The sequence below is a fragment of the Phyllopteryx taeniolatus genome, chromosome 1, assembly GCF_024500385.1.
Source record: "Phyllopteryx taeniolatus isolate TA_2022b chromosome 1, UOR_Ptae_1.2, whole genome shotgun sequence".
Lineage (NCBI taxonomy): Eukaryota > Metazoa > Chordata > Actinopteri > Syngnathiformes > Syngnathidae > Phyllopteryx > Phyllopteryx taeniolatus.
In genome coordinates, this window is record NC_084502.1 from 40238881 (window position 1) to 40263608 (window position 24728).

At 41.8% G+C, this 24728-nt stretch overlaps 2 protein-coding genes across 8 annotated transcripts in view; both read right to left on the reverse strand.

Annotated features, from left to right (window-relative positions):
- baz2a (bromodomain adjacent to zinc finger domain, 2A) overlaps positions 1–15162 on the reverse strand; it is a 31468-nt gene extending 16306 nt beyond the window's left edge. The window contains exons 1-12 of one of the 7 annotated variants that reach the window (XM_061795225.1): positions 14933–15145; positions 13743–13866; positions 12898–13650; positions 4510–4754; positions 2979–4419; positions 2589–2861; positions 2130–2504; positions 1993–2053; positions 1717–1825; positions 1530–1631; positions 1178–1400; positions 993–1054 (exon numbers count right to left, since the gene is read on the reverse strand). In XM_061795225.1, the coding sequence (XP_061651209.1) occupies positions 993–1054; positions 1178–1400; positions 1530–1631; positions 1717–1825; positions 1993–2053; positions 2130–2504; positions 2589–2861; positions 2979–4419; positions 4510–4754; positions 12898–13650; positions 13743–13866; positions 14933–14950 (3786 nt within the window). In that variant the 5' untranslated portion in view covers positions 14951–15145. The other 6 variants (XM_061795193.1, XM_061795174.1, XM_061795235.1 and 3 more) reach the window with 6 other exon arrangements.
- An 841-nt stretch (positions 15163–16003) lies between these two features.
- Positions 16004–23563, reverse strand: LOC133487944 (prostaglandin E synthase 3-like). Its single transcript, XM_061795270.1, has 8 exons — positions 23406–23563; positions 22039–22152; positions 21605–21674; positions 21424–21522; positions 21257–21346; positions 17198–17251; positions 17061–17088; positions 16004–16963 (listed from the first exon to the last, which is right to left on the reverse strand). Exons 1-8 carry the CDS (start codon positions 23423–23425, stop codon positions 16944–16946), a joined length of 495 nt encoding a protein of 164 aa, XP_061651254.1. The 5' UTR covers positions 23426–23563; the 3' UTR covers positions 16004–16943.
- Positions 23564–24728: the final 1165 nt, after the last annotated feature.

A 24728-nucleotide genomic window follows, 5' to 3' on the forward strand; every position in this document is an offset into this window, starting at 1 on the left:
TACGAAACAGCCTATGGCGACAGCGACACCCCGCCCCCAGGAAAGACTCATCGGATCGATACGATTTACGTGGCCTATTTTGAGTTCAAAACGACGAATTTTCCCGACTGATTTGCACGTATGCTTGTTAATTTGCTATTCATAGTTGGTTACTCTTCACTGTAACAAACGCGGTTCCAGCAAGACTACAGTAAAAATTGTAGAGTAGCACCACTTATTCCGATGTTTCGTGCCTACATTTAACGATAGCTTAATACTGATTTAGCATGGCTTAGCATTCTTCTGTTAATTATTCGTCATCCTCCTTTCGTGATAAGTATACTTGTCAGAACTGTAGCTTATTCGCCGCAATGGGGGTGATGATTAGTGACATCTTGAGGAGAGGCGTATTAGCCAAACTTGCAGTTGGTAGCTAGGTTATTTATTTATTTAATTTTTTTTCATTTATTTATTTTTTGCACACTGAGGATAACGATGACATCCAACGTTATTGCAATTGGTTGGTAGAATCATCCAATTTCCCCAAACACAATGAGTGTTTGGTGTATGGGGTGATTATGAGGGTGTGTGTGGTGAATTATGTGGATGGATATGTGAGTAAACTTGGGCCCTCTGGGGTGAGAATGTGTACACTGTGCAAGTGTACAGTGATGCAGGGGGGAAATAATTGTGCATTGAATATGTGTGACTGCTTTTTTGTTTTTATTTTTACCTCTTGTTTTCTGATGGACCCCAGAAAGATTAGCTTTTGTATGTTGCAAAAGCTAATGGGGATCCATTAAACAAACTTGCTGCGGTACTTAGAGGCCAAGCGCGTGATAGCCACTCACTTGCGGGCAAACCTACTGCATATGCCGTCTTGTCCTCTCTGTATTGCGGACTATTTTTTATTTCCATGTAACAGCAGAACAGATGGCAACTGCCCTTAACAAAATACAGCCAAACCGGAACGTCACATCAAATTAACAATCTAAGCAATTTAAAGTACAAACCTTCCTCTTCATCTTCTTCTTGATTTTTGTCATTTTCTCCTTTTCTTCCTCTGTGAGTGCTTCTAGAAAAGCAAAGTCAAATTGGAAATATTTGAATGTCATGTTTGCTGCATCAAGCTTATACTAGCACCACTACAAGCTATACCCAAACACATCCTTTAAACCTCTTCTAATCTATCACTCACCCTTATCCTCAAGCCGTTTCAACAGCTTGGCATCAACTTTACTAAGGAAGTCAATCATCTTGGGTTTGGGGGGTCTACCTGGCCGGCGGGCCTGCCGTGCCTTCAGGCCACGAACCCTGCTTGGTTTCTCTTTATCAGGGTTCGGCGGTCGACCTCGCCTGCCAGTGATGGCCATGATCATAGAGGGAACCTCCTCATTAGCCAAGAGAAACCACTTCACACCCTGTACCACATCATAAAGAAAGAGAAATGTGTCATTGTTTGATGTTTTTCAAAACTTGCTTATTTGCAAACAAACCCCTGAATTTTAATTGGGAACTTATGAAATGCATAAAATGGAAACGTGAATAACCTCAGGACTTTCCCTCTCTTCATAGAAGTCTCCGACAGGCATGCGCGGGCTAAAGCTGAAGTGTTCTCTGGTGACAATGCCACCCTGGTGTTTCTTCAAGTACTGAGCGACAATTAAAAGGACATGATCAATAATGTTTGTCAATTACAAATTTCTTTGTGGTTGTTTTGGAGTTTGTTAAAATTACCTTGATAACTTCAGGGAACTGCTTCATTCTTCTTCCGCAAGGTGTATAATACCAGGTTTCACCCTTCATGCGATCATTCATCTTCTTCACACGGATCTCTCTCTTCCATCTATCATCAAGAGAGAGCTTTATTACATCCCTGTCAAAGGACTATAAATGCCCTTTTAGGAATATGATTAGCTCTTAAAGATACAGAAACGGTGGCTATTTTAATAAACTCTGAATCTGATCTTCATTTTGATCTCAAGCCCTGGTAAACAGTATTAGGTATGTTACCCATGCAGCAGAGGGAACTGGACCTGTTGTTCTGTTGCAACCCTCCTCCTGGAGGGTTCACCTGTTAAACACACACACACACGGTCAACACAGGACTGTTAAAAACTGGGATTTATCTAAAGAAAACCTCTTCGCACCTTTACCAGCTGGGGAACTTTCCTCTTCATTGTCCTCTGCATCACTGGCAGCTGCGCCAGCATCATCTTTTAGTGTGGTCATGTCCTCTTTAACTTGCTTCATTCTTTTCATCTTCTTGGGTTTATCAAAGGGCGAGCTGATGGCTGATGTGTTGGCAAGAACTGCTTCAATCGTGGCTGTGATCGAATCAATCTCCTCAGATGGAGGCTGAGTCTGCCCACATTTGTTCGGTGTTCCTTTGGCCTGTTCTGGTCTAAGAGTTGCCTTTCTCTTCCTTCCCTTGACTCCCTCCTCTTTAGCATCACCTCCTTCGGGCTTGATCTTCTCCACCTTTGGTGTTCGACCACGGGGCTTCCTCTTTGCCTCCTCAGGAGCTTGAAAAACGGGGGAAAAAAATACATATTACACAAAGATTTTACAAGTAAAACCATTTTTTGACAAATAAGAACACTGAATACCCGATTTTCTAATCCATAATGCCTTTGGAGACTGAGGTTTGCAAGTTTGTCCTGGGCTTTTCAGACGTCCTGCAGTGGCTGACAAAACCTGATCAGTGACTGGCTGCAGTGGGTGTACAGCAGGTCTGTGTGCTGGGGTACTGAAGGTGATGAAGTTCTCGTCTCTCATCTTGAAACTCGGGGGAGTCATGATCTCGATTGCAGTGGGTGTTTTGCTAACAGCATCAGAGTCTGGTGTATGATGACCTACAGTAGGCCAGCCTGCTTCAGTCCCTGAACAAAGACATTGTATTATTTTATGAGCAGTATCATCCAATAATCTAATGTATTATCTAAAAGGAAACAGAACCTCAGTTTCAGTTTCTCTGACTTAATAATTCAACAAAGTACCTTGGTGACGTGGGTGAGATGGCCCAAATGAAGTATTGTTGAGGGAGGACTCCAGCATGGACTCTCCTGCCTCAGACATCTCCTGCTCATAGGTGGTGTTCAGACTTGAATAATCCAGAGACAAGCTGCCATTGCTAGTTGTCTCATAAACAGAAGATGGTTGTTCTGTATGAGAAGTGCTGGCAAACTGAGAAGTGCCATTTCCAAGGTGAAAGCTGTTGCCGAAGCTGCTGACGTCATGTATGCGTGAGGTGCTCTTAGCTAAGGACTTATCTAAGAAGGAACTGATATGGATTCTTGACAGCGTGCTGCAGACTGAACTGTCACCATATTGGGAGGTGGTGAGCAGAGAGTGGTCAAAACTTGTTTCAACAGTCAGTGAGGAGTGCTTGGCACTGGGATGGTCAAGAGGCATTGAAATTCTGCTTAGAGTTTCCTCTGTATTGAGTACGTCACGCACGCTGCCAGTAGCCATTGGCTCCTTTTGTATATTGCTGGGCTGTCGCTCAGTCTGTACAAGTTGTCCTGAAAGATCAGATGATTTCTGAGGGTCAGAAGCTTTGTGCACATTTACTTTGCCTGACTCAAGATGAGGGTGACATTCTTTTGCCATTGTGCCCTTTCCAGTGAGTAAACCTTTACCCTTGTTACTGTGACCATGATGCTCTGGCAACAGAGCCATCTCATTTAGCATACTGCCAGGAGACGAAGTGGCAGGATGCTGCACAGAGTCAGAACTCTGAATCATTTCGGAAGATGTTGCAGGAGGCACAGACACCGGTGCAGTACTGGAGCCTTGCGTGGTTCGTAGAGGTACGGTAGCGAGAGATCTGGCTGAGGGATTGTCATGGGCTGACTGGGAGGGTGACTTTAGCCCCTTTGGGGGTGGTGATACAGAGGCAATGGCTCGACCAGAACCAACAGCTGAAGCAGTGTACAAGGAGTCATGCTGGGGCAAGGCAGCAAGTTTATTACTAGCAGAAGGGATTCCATGTGTTGACTGCGACATGCCAGGAGACGACCCTAGCAATGGTGATGCTATCGAAGAATGAATGCTACCTGATGCATCACACATCATTAGGTTTGATTTTACAGCTGGCATCAGGGGGGGCTTGGAGCCTTGAACCATTTGTTGAAGAGATGAGATGGGCGTAGAACCAGAGTAAGAAGATGTTGACACTATGGCAGGTGATAAGACAGCTGTAATTGGTCCAGAAACTGAATGATGCACCTGTGATTCAGATGAAGGAGAGGAAGAAACCCACTGAGGTCTGGAAATACTGTCAGTAAAGCCTGGAGGTGGACAAAACTTTGGATGTGTTGCAGGTGAGGAGGACGAGGAGGCCCCCACCAGATGTTTGGATCCAGAAAGTTTCAACTCAGTAGCAGAAGGGGTAGGAAGAGGAGGTGAGGAATGTCTCGGAGGAGGAGCTGAAGATGACTGGGTTGAAGTAGATTTGACATCAGAGTAAGAACCAAGAGTGGATGCAGGGGAAGTCATGGGAGACTCGACAGAGGTAGCACTAGACACCTTATTCAGAGATACTGTTGCGGAAGATGAAGATGCAATGAGCATCGTCCCAGGAGATGTGCTTACTCCAGTCCCTCTGACGCCCTCTGGTGGTTGGGCAGTTGGCTTCTCAGAACTCTCCTGATGATCACTTGTATGTTGTCTAACAGAAAACGAGGAAGAGTTGGGTGGCCTGAGAACGACAGCTGACTCCTCTGTGTGGTTGCAGCCAGTGTTTGCCTCCATGCCTTCCTCCCTCGTATGCCCTGAGAAAGAAAAAGCACCACGGCAAATGAGGGGTATATATATATGAATATATATATGATTTTTAAGTGTATATTTATCGATCCATCTATATCACCGGTGTCAAACTGGTGACCAGGGGACCAGATCCGGCCCGCCGCATCATTTTATGTGGCCCGCGAAAGCAAATAAAAATTGCTCATTGTGTTCTGGTGTAATACCATTGAGATATTTGCAAGCATTTTTTGTTACCACTTTGAAAAGAAATGTCAAAAAAGGTGTTTTCATAGGCTTCTGATTTCAAAACTGGTTATTTATCAATGTGTTGTGTATACTGCATGTAATTATTTCAAAACTGGTTATTCATCAATGTGTTGTATATACTGTATGTAATTAAAGTATATGAGGTAATCTTTCATTTATATGGGTTCACAGTCGTACCAGCCCTGCGAGGGAAGTCATAACTACGATGTTGCTAGTGATAAAAATGGGTTTGACACCCCTGATCTATATAGTCTGCACAAAACAGTATTGCGTGCATATACACACGTGGACAAAATTGTTGGCACCCCTTACATTAATGAATGAAAACCCAAAAATAACTAACTTGAATCTGACAAAAGTTTAAAAAAATGAAAACTAACCAATGAAAATAAGACATTGCTGTTGGATTGTGGTTCAACAGAACTATTTTTAAAAAACAATCCTATAAAATAGGTCTGGACAAAAATGAAGGTACCCTTAACTTAATATTTTGTTGCACAACCTTTTGTGGCAATCACTGCAATAAAATGATTTTTGTAACTCTCAATGAGATTTCAGCACCTCTCCGCAGGTATTTGGCCCACTCTTCATGGGCGCGTTCTCCAGACAGCATGTTTTAGCTCCTTCCACAGATGTTCAATAGTATTTAGATCAGGATTCATAGAAGACCACTTCAGAGTATACCAATATTTTGCTCTTAGACATTTTTTTCTGTTTTTTAGCAGTGTGTTTTGGGTCATTATTCTGTTGCAAGACCCATGAACTACGACTGAGACCAAACTTTCTGGCTAGCACATTTCTCTCTAGAATACCTTGATCGTCTTGAGATTTCATTGTACCATGCACAGACTCAAGACACCCTGTGCCAGATGCAGCAAAGCAAGCCCAGAACATAACAGAGCCTCCTTCATGTTTCCCAGTAGGGACATTGTTCTTTTCTTGGTGTGCCTATGTGCCTTGCCAAAAAATTCCAGTTTTGTCTCATCTGTCGATAGGACATTCTCCTAGAATAGCAAATTCTAGGCTTGCTTTTTTTATGTGGTATCCTCCTTGGTCATCTCCCATGAAGTCCACTTTGGCTCAAACAACCACGGATGTTGCGATCTGACACTGACGTACCTTGACCTTGGAATTCACCTTTAATTTCTTTGGAGGTTGTTCTGGGCTCTTGTGTTCCTATTCATATTATCAGTCTTTTCAATTTGTCATCAATTTTACTCCTGCTGCCACATCCAGGGAGGTTGGCTACAGTCCCATGGAGCTTAAATTTCCGAATAATATGTGCAACTGTAGTCACAGGAACATGAAGGGGCTTGGAGATGGTCTTATAGCCTCTACCTTTAACATGCTTGTCTATAATTTTATTTCCAATCTCCTGAGACAAATCTCTCCTTTGCTTCCTCTGGTCCATGTTTAGTGTAACATGGAGTGTACCACCATGTCACCAAACAACACTGTGATTACTTGTCACCCTTTAAATAGGCTGACTGACTGACTACAAGTTTGAAAATACCTGTGATGCTAATTAGACGACAACTTGTTTGAACAAGGTCACATTATTTTCATTATCATCTAAGGGTACCATCATTTTATCCAGGCCTGTTTTATGAGGTTTTTTTTATTATTCTGTTCAAAACCAATGTTTTATTTTCATTGTTTAATTCTCATATTTTTATTTCTTTTGTCAGATTATATTATTTCTGTGACCACTGTGGGTTTTTCTTTTATGAACAGAAGGGTACCAACAATTTTGTCCATGTGTGTATATCAAAGGCCTTTTACTAAAATTAGACAGTCCATGGCGGCACGGTGGACGACTGGTTACCACATCTGTCTCACAGTTCTGAGGACCTGGGTTCAAATCCCCGGCCCCGCCTGTGTGGAGTTTGCATGTTCTCCCCGTGCCGGCGTGGGTTTTCTCCAGGCACTCCGGTTTCCTCCAACATCCCAAAAACAGGTTGATTGAAGACTCTAAATTGCCCTTAGGTGTGAATGTGTGTGCGAATGGTTGTTTGTTTATATGTGCCCTGCGATTGACTGGTGACCAGTACCCCGCCTCTCGCCAGAAGATAGCTGGGATAGGCTCCAGCACGCCCGCGACCCTTGTGAGGATAAAGCGGTACAGAAAATGGATGGGTGGATAGACAGTCCATTCAAAAAAAATGTCCATGCCATTATCAAGTACGCACTAGTGCTGTGCAATATGGACAAAATTTCATATCCCAATATACATTATCTTATATCACGATAACATCTAAGTATTTTCCCTTAAAATTAAATTATCTTCTCTTTCCTCCATTTATTTATAAAACACCTATTTGATGTAGACAACACCTATTTGAAGTAGACAACACAATAAATAAAAGATGAATAAAAATACAACAAGTGGAAAAATACCATTCCAAATATGTGGCAGGACAAGCAGTTTGAGGAGTGTACACTGTTGTCGTGTACATTGTATTGTAGTGTAATGTACGCTGTTTACATCCATGCTCTTCTAGCACTGCATTAAACAAGTATTTGCTGGTAATGTAAACACACTGCAGCAAAGTAGTTGTGTTGCTACAATTACATTGACCTTCATTCATTTTTCATACAATGTTGGTGTAGCGTCCGAGGTGTAGGGCATCTCAAGTCACTCCTGTCAGACAAGCAGTTAGTCTTGGAGAATATGTGTAATAGATGCCTGGTCGTGCTGCTCAGGAGTATGTTAGTCAAACCTCAATCCTCGAAAGCCTTAAGAGTTAGTGTCAGGCAGATGACCACGGTCACACGTGTACACTGCACAGACTCCATTTATTGAGTTCACAATTGATCAGCGTAAAATAAGTCACCTCTTCAGCACGTCATCCCTGTGCCCTTCTCTCCAGGCATGATCAATTAACGCACACTTAATCTTACTTTTACATTCGTGTAAAAGTTTGATTGAGTGGAAATCGATTAGTCATGCCTGGAGAGATGACGTAGTAGAAATGCGACTGTTTTTGTGTATCGGACACTACATTAGTGTAGCAACAGTGCCAACACATTACGCCACACATCGAAATAATATAAACAATAGCGGGTGATATTTTACATTTTTATTAGTGACACACCAAAATAAAAATTGACCAAAACCAAAAATGAGGAACCCAAGGCTGAAAAACAAAAGCTGAAACTCCCAAAGAAATTGCTATGCCAATTATTAGTAGTAAAATTTAACTTCCAGAACAATTTGTCTGAATTACCATATTTTTAAAATTATGTCAAGAACATTACCGCGGGACAGGTATTGCAGTATAAAAATATTTTGCATACTGCTCAATTGCACAACATAATCATTACTCTATGGTCAATAATAAATTATGCCTTCTTTATTTGTTATTTTAGTGTATTTATTGCATCAACCTTGTAAAGGCACATGCATTTTGAGCCAAATATCTTCTCTTGCATGCTATTTTTATATCTCCTGTATCCACTATTGCTGCTGAAACGATGCAAATTTCCCCACTGGGGGACTAAAATATTATTTTATTAGACTTTACACCAATCTGATCGGCTTGATCGGTATCGGACGATAATTAGCATTTTATGCTGATCGGCTCAGACAACATTCCTGAGACAGTCAACACATAATGCCTGGATCAGACTACAAGACAAATTTGGTCTTTCACAATTGCACTATGTCAGAGTACTGCAATAAAATCTTGTATTCCAATACCACTGCATCCCGTCTTCTATGATCACTGGGCTTTATCTTGTCAACTCAAACGCGACCGGATACACTCGTTACATGGTGACGACAACAACAATGGATCGCACGTCTATTGCGTTGGTCAAATCAGGGCATTCAAATTTCTTGAGCTCATCCACATCACTACCAAATATCTCTTCATACCTCTCCACTCCCGAGCCAGCACTGTCAACATAACGAGTGGGTCTTTTAAATTGAGGCAACCAATCAGAGGAAAGGGGGCAGTCACAGCCAAATATGGAAACGGTGGATACAAAACTGGGTCAAACAGAAGAAGGTGTCAGAGGGGCCTTTTCTGGACACTACTAGTATGACAAAACCAAGGTGTTTTTTTTTTTTTAAATGAAATTGACACTTATACTAAGTCCATGTTAGAAAGTCAATCTATGGCGGTACAGTACATAACACGACAACATTCATACAATAAAAATTAGGCTTTACACGATCAGGATTTTGGGGCCAACCACCGATCGGAGAGTTTAAAAAAAACGATAACCGATCCGATCACAAGATGGAGGAATGTGTCCATTTAAAAGACCTGTTCATTTACTGTGTACACTTGTGTACTTAATTGCTCGAAAATTTTTATTTACAATAAATGTATCTTTGTTCCTCTATTTATGACAGTGAGGCATAGTGACAGACAGAACAAATGAATGGTCTTCTATTAGAGGGCAGGAAGTAAATACAGTAATTAATGTATCCACTTTTTGTGATATTTTTGTTTGTCGGTGTGCTATGAGATTTTTCAATTGTAAAATATGTTTCTTGCCTCCATAAAGGTTGGAAATCACTGTTCTAGTCAGATCGTGTATTCTAATTAAAATATACTATGTACGCGGCGACGCAGAGTAAAAGTCTTTTGTGGAGCCGATCAATGACGTGATTGATCGGTTTGGCGAACTATGACATTAAAGCCGATCAGCATAAAATGCTAAATATCGGCTGATACCGATCAGCCCGATCAAATCGGTGTAAAGTCTAATAAAAATAAAGACTAAACTGGGTCCAACAGAAGAAGCTGTCAAAGGGGCCTTTTCAGGACACTGGTATGACAAAACCAAGGTGTTTTGTTTTTTTTAATGAAATTGACATTTTTATACTAAGTCAATATTAGACTCCACTCTATGGAGGTACAGTACATAACATTCATACAAAGACTATAAAATAAGCAATATTAAATTGTACAGCATGATTTAAAAAGTGACAATTTTAATTTTTGGGCCTCTTTAGTGGGTTAATGACTGCGACCTATGCGCCAAATGTTTAATATTTGTTTAAGTGCAATTTTTACAAACAGAGCCCCGAGTCTGATTTACTGAAATTTTTCATTTAAGATATTTTATTTATTGCAATGCCAATGTTCAATGTTATTTAGAATTGAAAGTTAATTGTTAAAAAATGGATGTACTTAAATTATTATGTTCAATAACATCATATCAATGGCATAAAAAAAAAACGATACTATCGTTTATCTGACCAGTTTTTGGGAAAATATATCATCCTAAAAACTTTGCTATCATGGCTGGCTGCCATATAATATATTGAGAGAGAGCAAGAGCAATGGATAACACAAAAATATTGTACAAATAAAAATCTGGAATATAGCGGGACAGCGAAGCAACAACCGTCATATAGCAGATTACTGTATCTATACTCTGTGATGATAAATTGCAGGGACTCATTGTTCCAGGGCTAGGACTCATTGTTTGTAGACATGTGCCCCATGGGACTCACAAAGTCTATAAATTGTAAAATGCTCTATGGCTTAGCAATTAGCATGGTGTCCCAGTCTTTCTCCTGCTAATTATTCCTCACCCTCACTTCATAACGATACTTGTCAGAGTGTAGCTTATTCGCAGTCATGGAGGCAATGTTTCGTGACTTATGCTACGTTGACAACGGACGCGAAGCGAACCTTCGCTTCCACGACTCTGCATCATATTTAGCAGGGTTAGCTGTTGTTCGTAGATAGCTGGGGCAGTGCATAATAGCGTGCAACAAGCATTCCCCTTAGAAACCCAAACAGCGGAAAGCAGTGAAGTTGGGCGACTGTTCAATGTGGACACGTCGTTTGTTTCTTAACAAAATAGTGTACACGACTGCACCCTGGCTAAGGTTTTTACTTGTGTTACAACATCCTGTTTCGACCTTTTATTTCCGTGACAAAAATCTTTCATTCCAAAACCGAAAATGCACTTTTGGGCCACTTTCGAACAAAACTTTCCGGTGGCCAAAATTTTGGTGCATCACCAGTTTTTACATCCCGATATATCCTTATATCACAAAGCTCTTTTACAGAATATTGTATTTTGGTAATCATGTTCACACTGAACCAAAGATATGAGCCAATGAATTGTTTTCACAGGATACAATTACTATTTGTAATGTCTGGGTAAATAAGTGTTTTTTTCTCAGATCAAAATAGGTTTATTGCATTTTGGAGAAGATCCCTTTATACTGTATATAAATAATGGAAAACACCATTCCACTATGCCACTAGATATCATTTGATGGCCTAGGTTGTTTTTAATTAACTAAAGATTAAAGACGCGGCACGCTGAAGGACTGGTTAGCATATCTGCCACACAGTTCTGAGGACCCGGGTTCAAACCCGGCAACGCCTGTGTGGAGTTTGCATGTTCTCCCCGTGCCTGCGTGGGTTTTCTCCGGGTACTCCGACTTCCTTCCACATCCCCAAAACATGCATGGTAGGTTAATTGAAGACTAAATTGCCCTTAGGTGTGAACGTGAATGCTTGTTTGTTTGTATGTGCCCTGCGATTGGCTGGCAACCAGTTCAGGATGTACCCCACCTCTCGCCCAGAGTCAGCTGGGATAGGCTCCAGCACACCCGTGACCCTAGTGAGGATAAACTGTACGGAAAATGAATTAATGAATAAAAGAACTAAAGATAGCTTTTCTCAATGGTTGGCAATGGCATTCTAGCGCAAACAGTGGCCCCTGTTGGACAACCACAATTATGCACAGGTCACAAGACAAATTTAATATGCACAACATTGCAGAACAAACCCTGCTCTATCAGAAATACATTTTGGATATATGAGAAGCAGGCACAATGCCACAAATTATGACCAAGCCGCAAAGCAATATTAGAAAAACAATTACTTCACTGTCAGCATGAAAATTAGCAAATAAAAGTGAACAGTCAATGGCAAACAAGAAAAAAATGGTTATTGGAGGGGGGAGTGATGATCTTACTTTACACACCCCTGATCAAATGTCAGGTTTTTGCAAAAAAAAGACCAAGATAAATAATAACAATCATTTTCATGTGATCCATAACCTGTACTATCCAATATATATGAATATTTTTCCAAGAGGGAAAAGTAAACATTTTAAAAATTGGTTCCAAAAGTGTGGACACACTCTTACAGCTGTGATGTGGCTGCGGTCAGAATTAACCAATCACATTCAAACTCTGCGGACGACTGGTTAGCACATCTGCCTCACAGTTCTGAGGACCGGGTGATCAAATCCCAGCCTTGCCTGTGTGGAGTTTGGATGTTCTCCCCGTGCCTGCATGGGTTTTCTACAGGTATCCCGGTTTCCTCCCATTTTCCTCCCACATCCCAAAAAATGCGGGGTAGGTTGATTGAAGACTCTAAATTGCCCGTGAATGTTAGTGCGAATGGTTGTTTATGTTCCCTGCGATTGGCTGTTGACCAGTTCAGGGTGTAGCCCGCCTCTCGCCCAAAGATAGCTGGGATAGGCTCCATCACGCCCGCGACCCTAGTGAGGATAAGCGGTACGGGAAGTGGATGGAGATTCAAACTCATTCAAACTCAAACTCAGCACACACCTGCCAGTATTTAAAGTGCCTCTAATTAACCCCAAATATGTTTTAGATGTTCTAGTAGGCTTTTCCTGGCATATTTTGCCTTCTAGCGGACGGCTAAAGGTTTTGTGCAAACAGAGACAACTTTTTTTCATTTTTTTTTTTTTTTTTTTTTTACCTTTTCATAATTCCCAGTTTATTTTTACTTCCCCTTTTTTCCAATTGAGTTGTCCAGGTTATAGGTTACATTAATGATGGCATATATATTGAAATTATTTGTCTGGTCTCTTTATTTACAATCACAAAAACCTGGCAATTGAACAGGGCTGTGTAGACTTTTTACATGCGCGGTAGAAGTGTCGAGAGCTCACCTTGCTTGGAAGTAGACATGTTGCTAATATGGGAGGCCTTTTCCCTGCTCATGGGAGATCCTCCGTCCTGCACGGTCGATGAAGAGGTCATTGCTCTCGAGGACCCCCCCTCTGTATCATGTGGAGATGCAAAATTCTGCATCCTCTGACCCTGGGGTGTAGACTGCTTTGGGTGCTGGGGAGATGGCAGAGATGCGAGCTGCTGGTGGTAATATGGCATCCCATTTGTCATCACGCCATAATGCTGTGGGAGGTGAAGGGGTGGCCGCAGGTGGGAATGGGGTTGATGCTGTGATGATGGGGGGGACACTTGCTGTTGTGGTGGAGAAATGCTAGGATGCGACTGACTCTCATACGTCCCATACATGCTGCGGGAAGTGTAAGCGGCGGCCTGTGGGGCAGGGTTACTTCTGTTCCAAAATTGACTAGGAGGGGACATGTTTGATGGGCCTGCCAGAGGTGACTGCTGGGAGCTCTCCATATCCCCATTCAGTTGGTACTGTCCTTGAGCCTGGAAGTGATGTTGTGACTGAGGCTGCACCATGCCCGGTGAGGGCTGCTTCTGATGCAAGCCATGCCCAGGAGACGTGGCCATGGTCGGACTGTACTGAGGATGTCCTCCCCACAGGTAGCCCATGCTGCTCTGGTGGTGGTTGCTGATAAGTGGATAAGGACTGGAAGATGGTTGGGAAGCAGGTGCACCAGACCCAAGTGCAGTAGTGACACCATTCACATTCATTTCGCCATTCATATCTGTCAAATAAAGGGCAGCCACATTTTAGAAATTAAAAGAAAACGTATTTTTTCTTCCCCTTGATGGATGATTAAATCTTTAAGATACCCACTTTTTCCTTGGTGAGGAAAACTCACGGAGGAACCATTAGTATAAAGAGAATCCCCTGAGGAACGTTTCAGTCCTGAGTTTGCTGAGGAATGGGTGCCATAGTTGAAATGATTATTTGCCTCCATCTATTGAAACAAACGGCAAACAAACACGTTACCACGTGCGAGGGCAGCAAAGCGCAAACATGGATCAAGATTCTAAACACACGTGCGTCCCCATTTTCCCTGCACTGTACTTATTGTTTAATTTAATCTCATCTCATACAGTGTTTACGCTTTAGAAACTTGGCAAGTGTCGCCAGTCGTCAGCACCATATTGCGCCCAACAAGCGTTAAAATGTCGCAGACAGCTACGGCGAGGAGCAGATGCCAGCGAGGCCCAGCAATACACAACGCAAAAGCGGACTAAACCCCACAAGAGGTTCGTCATTCCGGCTGATGAGACTCTACTAAACATGTACACAAGAGCTCCGCCATAACCGTTAACACAAGACCCGGCCTTGTCCTATTCATAACGAAATGATTAGTATGATACATTCACCCAAGAGAGGCCGGATTTATGTCCCTTATAGCAACCAAAGTAACCCTCTAAATACTTGATTTCCTAATACAACGAGGCCATTACGAGCGCCGCGTTAGCCAAGCGGCGCTAGCTTCATTCTCACGAGAACAATTCACCCCAGAGCGACGCTTGCCCGTTTGCAGACGTGATAAATGAGAGGCCGAGCCCACAAGAGAACAGGTAACGTGGCTCCATTCTCACCGGAGGCAAACACTAGTCTCTCAGTTCCAAGGTTATTATGCTAAATCATCACAATGGAACCTAGCGAGTCAATGTTAGCCAAAGAAGCTAACCGATAGCACCTTTCCGTTTAGTCACCAGGGCTTCCATGTTAGCCAACAAACAGCCCAGCTGCAGGTACCGAGAATCCACAAGCACGCTGATTTGTATCCCCGATGACCACCAGTAAAGGGTATATACATTTGTAAATACACCACACTGCCTATCCTCAGGGGGGCGAACGATGAGCAAGTCGCCTCTTACCAGATGGGTGCGCGGTGTCTTTTGTTCGTCGGCTAACGTTAGCTAGCAGCCCGATTAAGTTACATTGTTTACGCCGAACGCACAGGGGCAATTTTCGCACAGCATCATCCTTGCGCTTTCCAAACTTGGATCGGTAATCTCACTCACAACTAGCAAACCTTTCATTCCCCGGATCTCGAAGGCACGAGTGTCTCTACCCCGTGTGGTAGCAGGAATCGGAGTGAAGATGGCACCGCGACAAATAGTAAACAACTCTTCCCTAACCTTTGGGTTTTAAATTAGCAAACATGGCTGATATAGTCCTGTGCAGCCATGATCACAGGGAGCGAGCACCAGCGGCGTAAACGTCTCCGCAACTGTCACACATATCCGGTCAAACTACGCCAACACTTCAAAGTAAAATGCTTTATGACGTTTTTGTCGTTACTATCAATCGCTACGATCCTTATAAACTAGTTCCTTTTCTGTTTTTGTGTTTGTTACTTTTGTTTTTGTACTTTACAAACATAAGTCATATTGATCGATTGTCTACATATTTGTATGTTTATATATCCGATTTCAATAAATATTGTACAACAAAAATTGATACGCAACTAAAATAGCAAAACAGCAATAAAACGTTTCAGATTACACAGATTGAATAATCGGGTATGTATCATAGTTAGATTATCGTCAATAAACTACAGTTGTCCTATTTGCTGATATTTAACGGGCATGGAACTTGCAAATATTGTTAAAATTTTATTTTAAAGCATGTTTGAAAACAGGAAGCTTCTACTGTACATAGGGTATTTATTTTTGTTGTAATGGACGAGAGGAAATCAAGACTAAAGAGGAAGAGTATCATTGAGGGAGGAAGTGTCCAAGCGCCAGGAAAAGAATTACGACCCCATATCAATTTTAAAAAGTATACAAGAGCAAACTAAAATGGATGAATGAGTAAAGAACTATCAAAGTTTTTTTCTAAGCCTTTGACGTCAGTAATGGACGATGCAACTTCATGATCATCTCGGAATTTCCGGTTTCTCGAAGGTGGTTTACAAACCTTATTGCATGACGTCAGCGCACTGTTACGCATATATGAAAGATGAATTTTCACTACGATAATGAAAACTATAATTTTAGCACATCTGTATACCAGTTTAATCACTAGCCAGGGTTTCAGGTTCCCCACCTGTGTCTGTTATAATTGGTCAATGGTTATGAGCAAGAGAGCAATGAGATTTCTTCAACTGTTTATTAGAAATATGTAGACAAAAATGAATGTCCACTGTTATTCAACATTATGTCTCCCCATACATCTTGTTGACAGTGCAAACAGAATTTGGTCATTACACAACACTGCGTCTCTCCAACACTCCCTTAACTGACAATGCTCTGTTCTATATGGGGTCTGAAGAAGAACCCAGAGAAGAGCAAGAAGCCATCCATGGTTTAAGCACAACCATGCTTCAAGCCTGCTGCTGCAAATACGTTTCAACCTGCTCCTGCAGGCTTAGTGCATGTTGGTATGTTGGGGAGATCAACAGTGCAGATATCCAAATGGATGAACGCCATTCACAATATTAGATGGTCATTGGACAGATGGAACATGTTTGCCATGATTTCATATAAACAAGGAGTAGAGGGAAACATGTAAGCAGGAAATTGAAGTTACAGAAACAAAAGACCGGCTTCCTGGTCATCTAATTCACGGCACATGGAAGGCTTTAGCGGGACCCCAACTAATTATTTTTGTCATTTTTTTGTTGTTGTTTTTTTTTGACAGAGGAAACTACACTATTTACCTAACTTAAAACCACAACATGTCACAAAGGTTTTACTAATCATAAACCACAATTCCATTAAAGTCAATCTAATCAACACATATTGCTCAATTGAGGACAAGCATTTCCATCCACTGACGTGTGCTTCATTGGTCATATACAGTAAAGCAAGATACCTGACGTGCAGTACAGCAAATGGAAGTGGAGATAGCTGCTCCGTATATTACCATGCATATCAACCTTCACAGGAGCGTAGCAGAGGCTATGCATTTAATTATGGCTGCCAACAGTATTTTTTTATTTTTACACTGCCTTTAAAAAAATTGTAAAAGTGTTAATTTCATTTGCTTCCTTTGTCTGCTGATCTTCCTTTCCTTCCAGGGTATTAGTCTCTATTCCAAATCTGGCATTTCTGAAAGTAAGGAGAAATACAATAATAGTTTCAATCCCACAAAGTCCTATCAGGAAGTGACTGGAAACTTGATGTTGCATAAGAAAGGAATTCTTACTTTCATCGTCGCTGTCTGCAGACTCATCCTGGAAAAAGAAAATGTGGTAAAACAAAAATATATTTTTTTAAAAACATGGCACAAAGACACCAATGTCGTGGCTGAAGCTGTTTAAAAAAACCAAAAATGATTCTTACATCTTCACCATCTAGATCAGGTTGGAAATCACCACCTCCCATGTTATTCATCATCTGTTACAAGAAAAGTGAAAGAGTTGAAAAACAAAACAGCAATTGCTAAACAATCCAATGAATGGCACAGGGGTACGAGCAGTTGCCTTTGCCCCTCCCTTGTTACTTTTAATTGACACCTTCATAAAATTTATTTATATGATCTACATTATACCATGTAAGGAAAATTGTTCCATTAGTTTGTCTCCACCTTTTTAAGTCTCAGTAATTGCAGCTAAATCTTAGAAATACACTTAAGCTTGCAGACATTCCAACAGCTTCTTCCCTCTTGCCATCAACTTCTTAAACAGCTAACCTACAATTCCATTGTAACATGCTACCATTTCTTTTGTCTTGAGTTTGTTGTCACATTTCTGTCAGGCCAATTATACATTACTCGTGCACTCACTGTAGTAGTCTCGCCTGGCCACACTATTTGCATATCTGTTGGTAACCAATACTGGCCACTCATGCCAGAATAGAATCTGCACCACTTGCACACTGACTGAAGAGTTTCTGCAACATTTGCACAATCAACATCGTCCCAGATTATCGCACTAGTCACTTTAAACTGCATACACTACTTGAAGTCTCGGCAGCCTTTGGACAATGGTCATTGCACCGGACTATTGCTATATTAATCATTCAAACTGCTCTAAGTGCTAGAGGACTCTGCACCTTTTTGCACAATTGTCAAAAAAAAACAAATAAAAAAAAAAAAAACAATTGTACCGGCATTACCAGATAACTAGCAACCCTTTATTGCTCAGTGACTTTTTTTTTGTCAATGTCTTTATGTCTCAAAAGTGTTCTCTGTCAATTGACTGTCTGTTGTCGTACTAGAGCGGCTCCAACTACCGGGGACAAATTCCTTGTGTTTTTTCGACATACTTGGCAAAATAAAGATGATTCTGAATAAAAAAATAAATATGATTCTGATTAAGACAACAATGCCTATCATCAGCCATTTAGCGCTTTCAATATTTCCTGAACGAATACTTGCAGCAAGCAAAACCTAAATTACTACTACAGTTGAACCTCAAAAGGCGAACGCAATCAGTTCAATGATATTGGGTGATTTAAGAACCATGCTAAATTTTAACCAATTAATTCATCACATAATTTAGAATACATGTATTTTCAGGGATAAAATGTCACTGCCACAAAATTGTCATTTAGAGTTAAGACAATGTCTAACATTTTAACAAATAAAATCTACTTTTTCTCTAGTACTCCGTTTTCCTCCCACATCCCAAAAACATGCATGGTAGATTAACTGGTGGCGGCACGGTGAGCGCATCTGCCTCACAGTTCTGAAGACCGGGGTTCAATCCTTGGCCCCGCCTATGTGGAGTTTGTATGTTCTCCCCGTGCCTGCGTTGGTTTTCTCCGGGCACTCCGGATTCCTCCCACATCCCAAAAACATGCATGGTAGGTTAATTGAAGTCTCTAAATTGCCCCTAGGTGTGAATGGTTGTTTATGTGTGCCCTGCGATTGGCTGGAAACCAGTTCAGGGTGTACCCCGCCTCCTGCCCGAAGATAGCTGGGATAGGCTCCAGCACTCCCGCGACCCTTGTGAGGATAAGTGGCTTGGAAAATGGATGAACGGATGGATCCCAAAAACATGCATGGGAGGTTAACTGGTGGCGGCACGGTGGGCGACTGGGTAGCACATCTGCTTTACAGTTCTGGGGACCGGGGTTCAAATTCGGCCTCCCCTGTATGGAGTTTGCATGTTCTCCCTGTGCCTGCATGGGTTTTCTCCGGGTACTCCGGTTTCTTCCCACATACCAAAAACATGCAAGGTAGGTTAATTGAAAACTAAATTGCCCGTAGGTGTGAATGTGAGTGCGGTTGGTTGTTTTGTTTTGTGCCCTGCGAATGGCTGTACCCCACCTCTCGCCGAGAGTCAACTGGGATAAACTGCAGCACGCCCGCAACCCTAGTGATGTTAGGCAGTACGGAAAATGGATGGATCGTAGGTTATCTGAAGACTAAATTGCCCCTAAATGTGAAGAGTTGTTTGTCTTAATGTGCCCGGTGATTGGCCAGCGACCAGTTCAGGGTGTACCCCGCTTCTCGCCCAGAGTCGGCTGCGATAGGCTCCAGCACACCCGTGACCCTAGTGAGGGTAAGCAGTATGGATAATAATAGATGGATGGATAAAATCAACCAACCCTTTGAGACACAGGAAGGTTTGCAAAGCAATACTGACACCTAGTGGCGCTTTTCTAGATAATGTAATTGATAATTGTCCAGAATTGCCAATATTGTAATCACTGGTGGCATCACACACACACACACACACCCAAATGCACCCACTGGGCCATGGCCCAGTATCATTTGTTACCCGCATGCAGCAAAAGGCGAAAAATATTTGTTGTCATTTTATTTCTATCATCACAAGGAACGTTAGACCTATCCCCAAGAAGACGGACGAGCTAACAGTGTTGCATTACTGACTGGCACGAGACGGACTTCTGAGAGGCAAGCCTGCTGCATTTTACAGAGTCATGGATAACAGCGCTCATAACTGGACTTTTTCCTCCTTGCATGCCAATTTTTTTTTATTCAAGTCTCCATTATTGCTGCTGAAATGATGTAGTTTTCCCCTTTGATGGATGAATAAATGTTAGTTTATCTTCACTCCTCAGCATGTTGTGTTTGTCTCCAACACAAAGTGAATGAGGAGCAGTGGTCTAAAGCCAAAGGATGGATTGGGCTACCAATGGCAATATAGGATTGTCAACAGACAGCTATGATATTAAGTAGACTTTACAGCGATCTGATCGGCTTGATCGGTGTCGGGCGATAATTAGCATTTTATGATGATCGGCTTTAATGTCATAATTCGCATATCCGATCAAATCCGCAAAAGACATTTACTCCACGTTTCCATCGTGTACAGAATATTTGAATCCAAAAGCTAGTTTATTTTTAGCCTTGTCGTGTGTCTTTTGACATAGTACTGTGAATATCTGACCGCCAATAAAGTTATTTTGAAAAAAAAAACATGTCACCAGTGTGGGACAGACAACACGTAATGCCTGCATCAGACAACAAGACAAATTTGGTCTTTCATGATTGCACTATGTAAGACTACTGCAATAAAATCTTGTATTGCGATACCACCGCATCCTGTCTTTTACGATCACTGGGCTTTATCTTGTCAACTCAAACACAACGGGATACATGCGTTACCATGGCGTGTGTATTGTAAGAACAAATTGGGGAAAAACGTGGTGGTGGTCACCGGTGCTCGTATTTCATTAAAGTATTGCTTGGGGTATATTCACATACTTTTAATACGATATGGCTCGCAAGCAGGCAATAAAATGTTATGTAGCCCAAAAAGCTAGTGCTAGCACTGACAGTTGTACGTCAACATGCCGGCATTCTGTCAAGTAATGCTCTAAAGTTTCGGTGTGTGTGTGACGTAATTTAATTACAGTAAGTTAGCACCCATGCTGTAATGTTGGTTTGACCTGACTGATTAGAATACATGACCTGACAAGAGAATAATTTTGAAGATACTCAGCATACAGTACACAAGTATACAGAGTAAATGAATAAGTCATTTAAATAGACACATTGCTCCATTTTGTGAACGGATTGGTGATCGGTTATGTTTTTTGTTTTTTTTAACTTGCTGATCGGCCCCAAAAATCCTGTTCGTGAAAAGCCTAATATTTAGATATATAAAATTAAGAGAAGTAGAAAACAAGCACTTGCATCTCATACTGTGGTAAATTCTACACCAAAAACTTTGGAGTTTGGGTATGTGTTGGTTTTAACAGCAATACCAGCCCAAAATGTTGGAGACCACTGCTTTAGATGTGCAGTGAGATGAGATCTGCTGACGTCATGCATGAATGATGTTTGGCAGGGTGTTTTCTCTTGAGCTGAGGCACATTCTTTCCGGAAAATTAAGGTTAACCTTCAAACCGTACGACTTCTGGGGCGTTGGACCTTGAAGTTTTCACTATACTAAACAAATGTGGAATGTACAGTTTAAGAATGCTTACGTCTGAGAATTGATCAAAGTTTCCCATCTCCTCCTCTGAGTCGTCCTCCCACTCTTTCCAGTTGTTAAAGTCAACACTGAGCCATCTCAGCTGTGGAGACACACCCCATAAAAAGTAATCGAGGCTGTCAGGTGCAATTTCAAATGTGTCTTGAGTGGGTAACCAACCTGGGCCTTCTCTTTGGTAAGCCTAGGCCATGACTTGCCTGGCTGCTCTTTCCGCAAGTAGCACAAAACAGATCTGTCTGTGCGTTTGTGTTTGGATTCCTGCATTTAGAAGGACAGTGATGGTGAGGGGGGTAAAACAAAAAAAGGTAATCTTTGGTCACTGTAGCTTACCAATACTTACATTTTGATCAATGGCATCAAAGAGTTCTATTTCGTTGTCATGTTTGACATTGTCAGTTCCTCCAACACAACTGGAGGGGGGGACAAAAAAAACAAAACAAAAAAAAAACAATTACAGAACCGAGATTCACTTTTCCTACTTTAGTTTTTCTTTGAATCTGATGTCATTCATGTTGCTAGTTGCATGCATTAATGTAATTTTTTTTACTGAGCAAAGTGGAAATGAGTTCACCCCACCTGAGGTTACAGTTGCATGCTTAGTGGAAATTTGGATTTATTTCTCAATGCTTTTGGCTGTTTGACAAGAGAACATTCTAGCTCTGTGTTAGTTACGATAACATCTACAATGTGCGCTGCATAGTCAATGAAGCAAAACTAATGACCGTTTAGAACAACACAACCATATTGTCTGCAGTAATTGTGATGCATACATACCTGAAAGCACATTTAGTTTTATCAAAAGTGACTTTTACATCTTTGCTGTCCACTACACAGAACTCTATAAAAACAGAGTCCCTCCTATCGTACCACTTGGCACTTGCTGGAAGCCTGAGAACAAACATGAGAGCACAGTAATTCATTTTAATGCCTTAAATATTTGCATTTTAATGGGTACGTTTTAGGTGTACAAATAGAGTACTCAGATATGAGAGAGGCTCAGAATATTTATTGTACAAATTTTAACTTAAATTTAAAATGTAGGGCGGCACGGTGACCGACTGGTTAGCGCATCTGCCTCACAGTTCTGAAGACCCGGGTTTAAATCCAGCCTCGCCTGTGTAAGTTTGCATGATCTCTCTGTGCCTGTGTGGGTTTTCTCAGAGTACTCCGGTTTCCTCCCACCTCCCAAAAACATAAATGGTAAGTTAATTGAAGACTAAATTGCCTGTAGGTGTGAATGTGAGTGTGAACGGTTGTCTACATGTGCCCTGCGATTGGCTGGCAACCAGTTCAAGGTGTACCCTGCCTCTCCCCCACAGTCAGCTGGGATAGGTTCCAGCATGCCTGCAACCCTAGTGAGGATAAGCGGTAGGGAAAATGGATGGTTGGATTTAAAATATAATTTACACATAAGCCATGATGGCCAGCGGGTCAGGTATAACTATATATATATAGGCTTTCCATTAATAAAGTCTGTATCAGGTGACGACAGCGTCAAGTTTCAGTGGGTTTTAGTATCAAAACGCCTCCGAATTAAACTAAAAATAAAAATTCTGATTTGGGGTACAACGTGCCATTCATTTGAGAACGCAAATAGCTCCTGGTGTGTTGAAAAATCTGAATTATTCTGTTCTGTTAACAGTCTTTATCATGGGATGGAAGTGACTTTAGTCTGTAATTACATGTGGCATCAAATAACTTTAATAAAGTCCTCACTTTCAATGTATAGCTATGCTGCTAACCTTAAAATATCAACAGAACGCCGCAGTCCGAACTTCGACAAAACCTGATACTCATTCGAACCGGCTGTAATGTCGTTGAATTAATTCTCTGTGCTAGCCAAGCTAACAGTCGCGTGAGTTGAGCCATGCGGTGCACCTGACTTACCCCGTAAAGGTAATACAAAAGTAGTCATAGTCCCAACGAATCCCTGCATACTACAGTAAGCAGTAGCGCCCAGAGTGTTTTAAAGAGTGGTCTGAATTGGCCAAGCAAGTCAATGGTAGCCTATAGTTGACCGAAGTAAAGGCCAGCCTCCCGCCATTACCGCAGCATGTTGTCGGGCGGCTAACGTTAGCCGGCTAGATCAGCAGTATTTCCATTTTTCAGCCTCCGCCCCGGCCGTGTGTCACATAACTTACATGTCTTGACGTGAAGTCATTGTCTTTTTCGGAGACAGAACAGTCTCGTGAAAAGAGCGCTTAATGCCTGCGGAGTGAAGAAAACCTTTGCCAGACACAGGCAACGCAAAACGTCACCAACCAGTGAGTGGAATTATAGTGTGCGTGTTGTTACGTAGTGTGGGTTTGAGAATACCAACGGAGGGAGGCGCACGTCACGTCGGAGCTACCAGACTTTGCTAGAGCTTTCAGCCAGTCAACCACAGCTGCGGCGGCTGATGTCGAGTTGACGAACTTGTCGAGTGTTGTTGAGGCCGCCACGATTGCTACGACTCCGGCTCAAGTTCTTTTCCTTCCTTTCAATTGTTAATGCAATTTTTTTTACATTTGCTATCCCATGGGCAATGCGTTTATAAAATGGTAAACTGGTCTGCGGTATTGTAACGACTGCTACGTTGATGATTAAAACAATTTAAGATGATTTGTACTTAACAGCTTTCTCCCATAGTTATGGACCTATTTGCGGAGCTAAGCAACAAATCTGAATATTGATCATAATTATTATGTATTCATAATATAATTATTCTTAATCATTCTGCCCTTCCCCCGGAATGCAGCCCACACCAAACTACCTCTACAAATGAGGTATCAAAGAAGCTTCCCGACCGCGAACGGATGGGGGAAAAAAAAAACAATCTGTGTTACCATGGTGACACAATTTCCCTCAAACTATGAACAATCTCCCATAGTTTTCCCTTGATTTCACGCAGCTCTGGACACGGCCACAGCAGCCATGTTGGAGGTCCATACATTATGTTCCGGTCAGATTGACAGCTCACCATTGAAATGGTCAATTAATGTGTGGTTTTGGGCTGCAAAAATAAAGGTGGGAGGGCCAATGTCTCTTTTTAACATTTGCTGGCGCCGGTCTTGGTTGCCAATTAAAGCATTCACATATGTAAGGAATAATTTATAAACAGCCATTTGCAGTAACAACTGCAATGCTTTGTGTTAACATTTTGTTTAATGCAACATTTAGCCCATCCAGAAAATTCAAGGAAATACACTATATTGCCAAAAGTATTCCCTCACCTGTCTTGACTCACATATGAATTTAAATGACATCCCATTCTTACCCCTCCTTGAGCCACCCCATTGTCGTGGTGGAAGGGTTTGTGTGTCCCAGTGATCCCAGGAGCTAAGTGGTCAAGGGGTTTATGCCCCTGGCAGGGTCACCCATGGCAAACAGGTCCTAGGTGAGGGACCAGACAAAACACGGCTAAAAGACCTCCAATGATGAGTAAGTTGCTGGAATCACATTTTCCATTGCTCGGACTCAGGTCA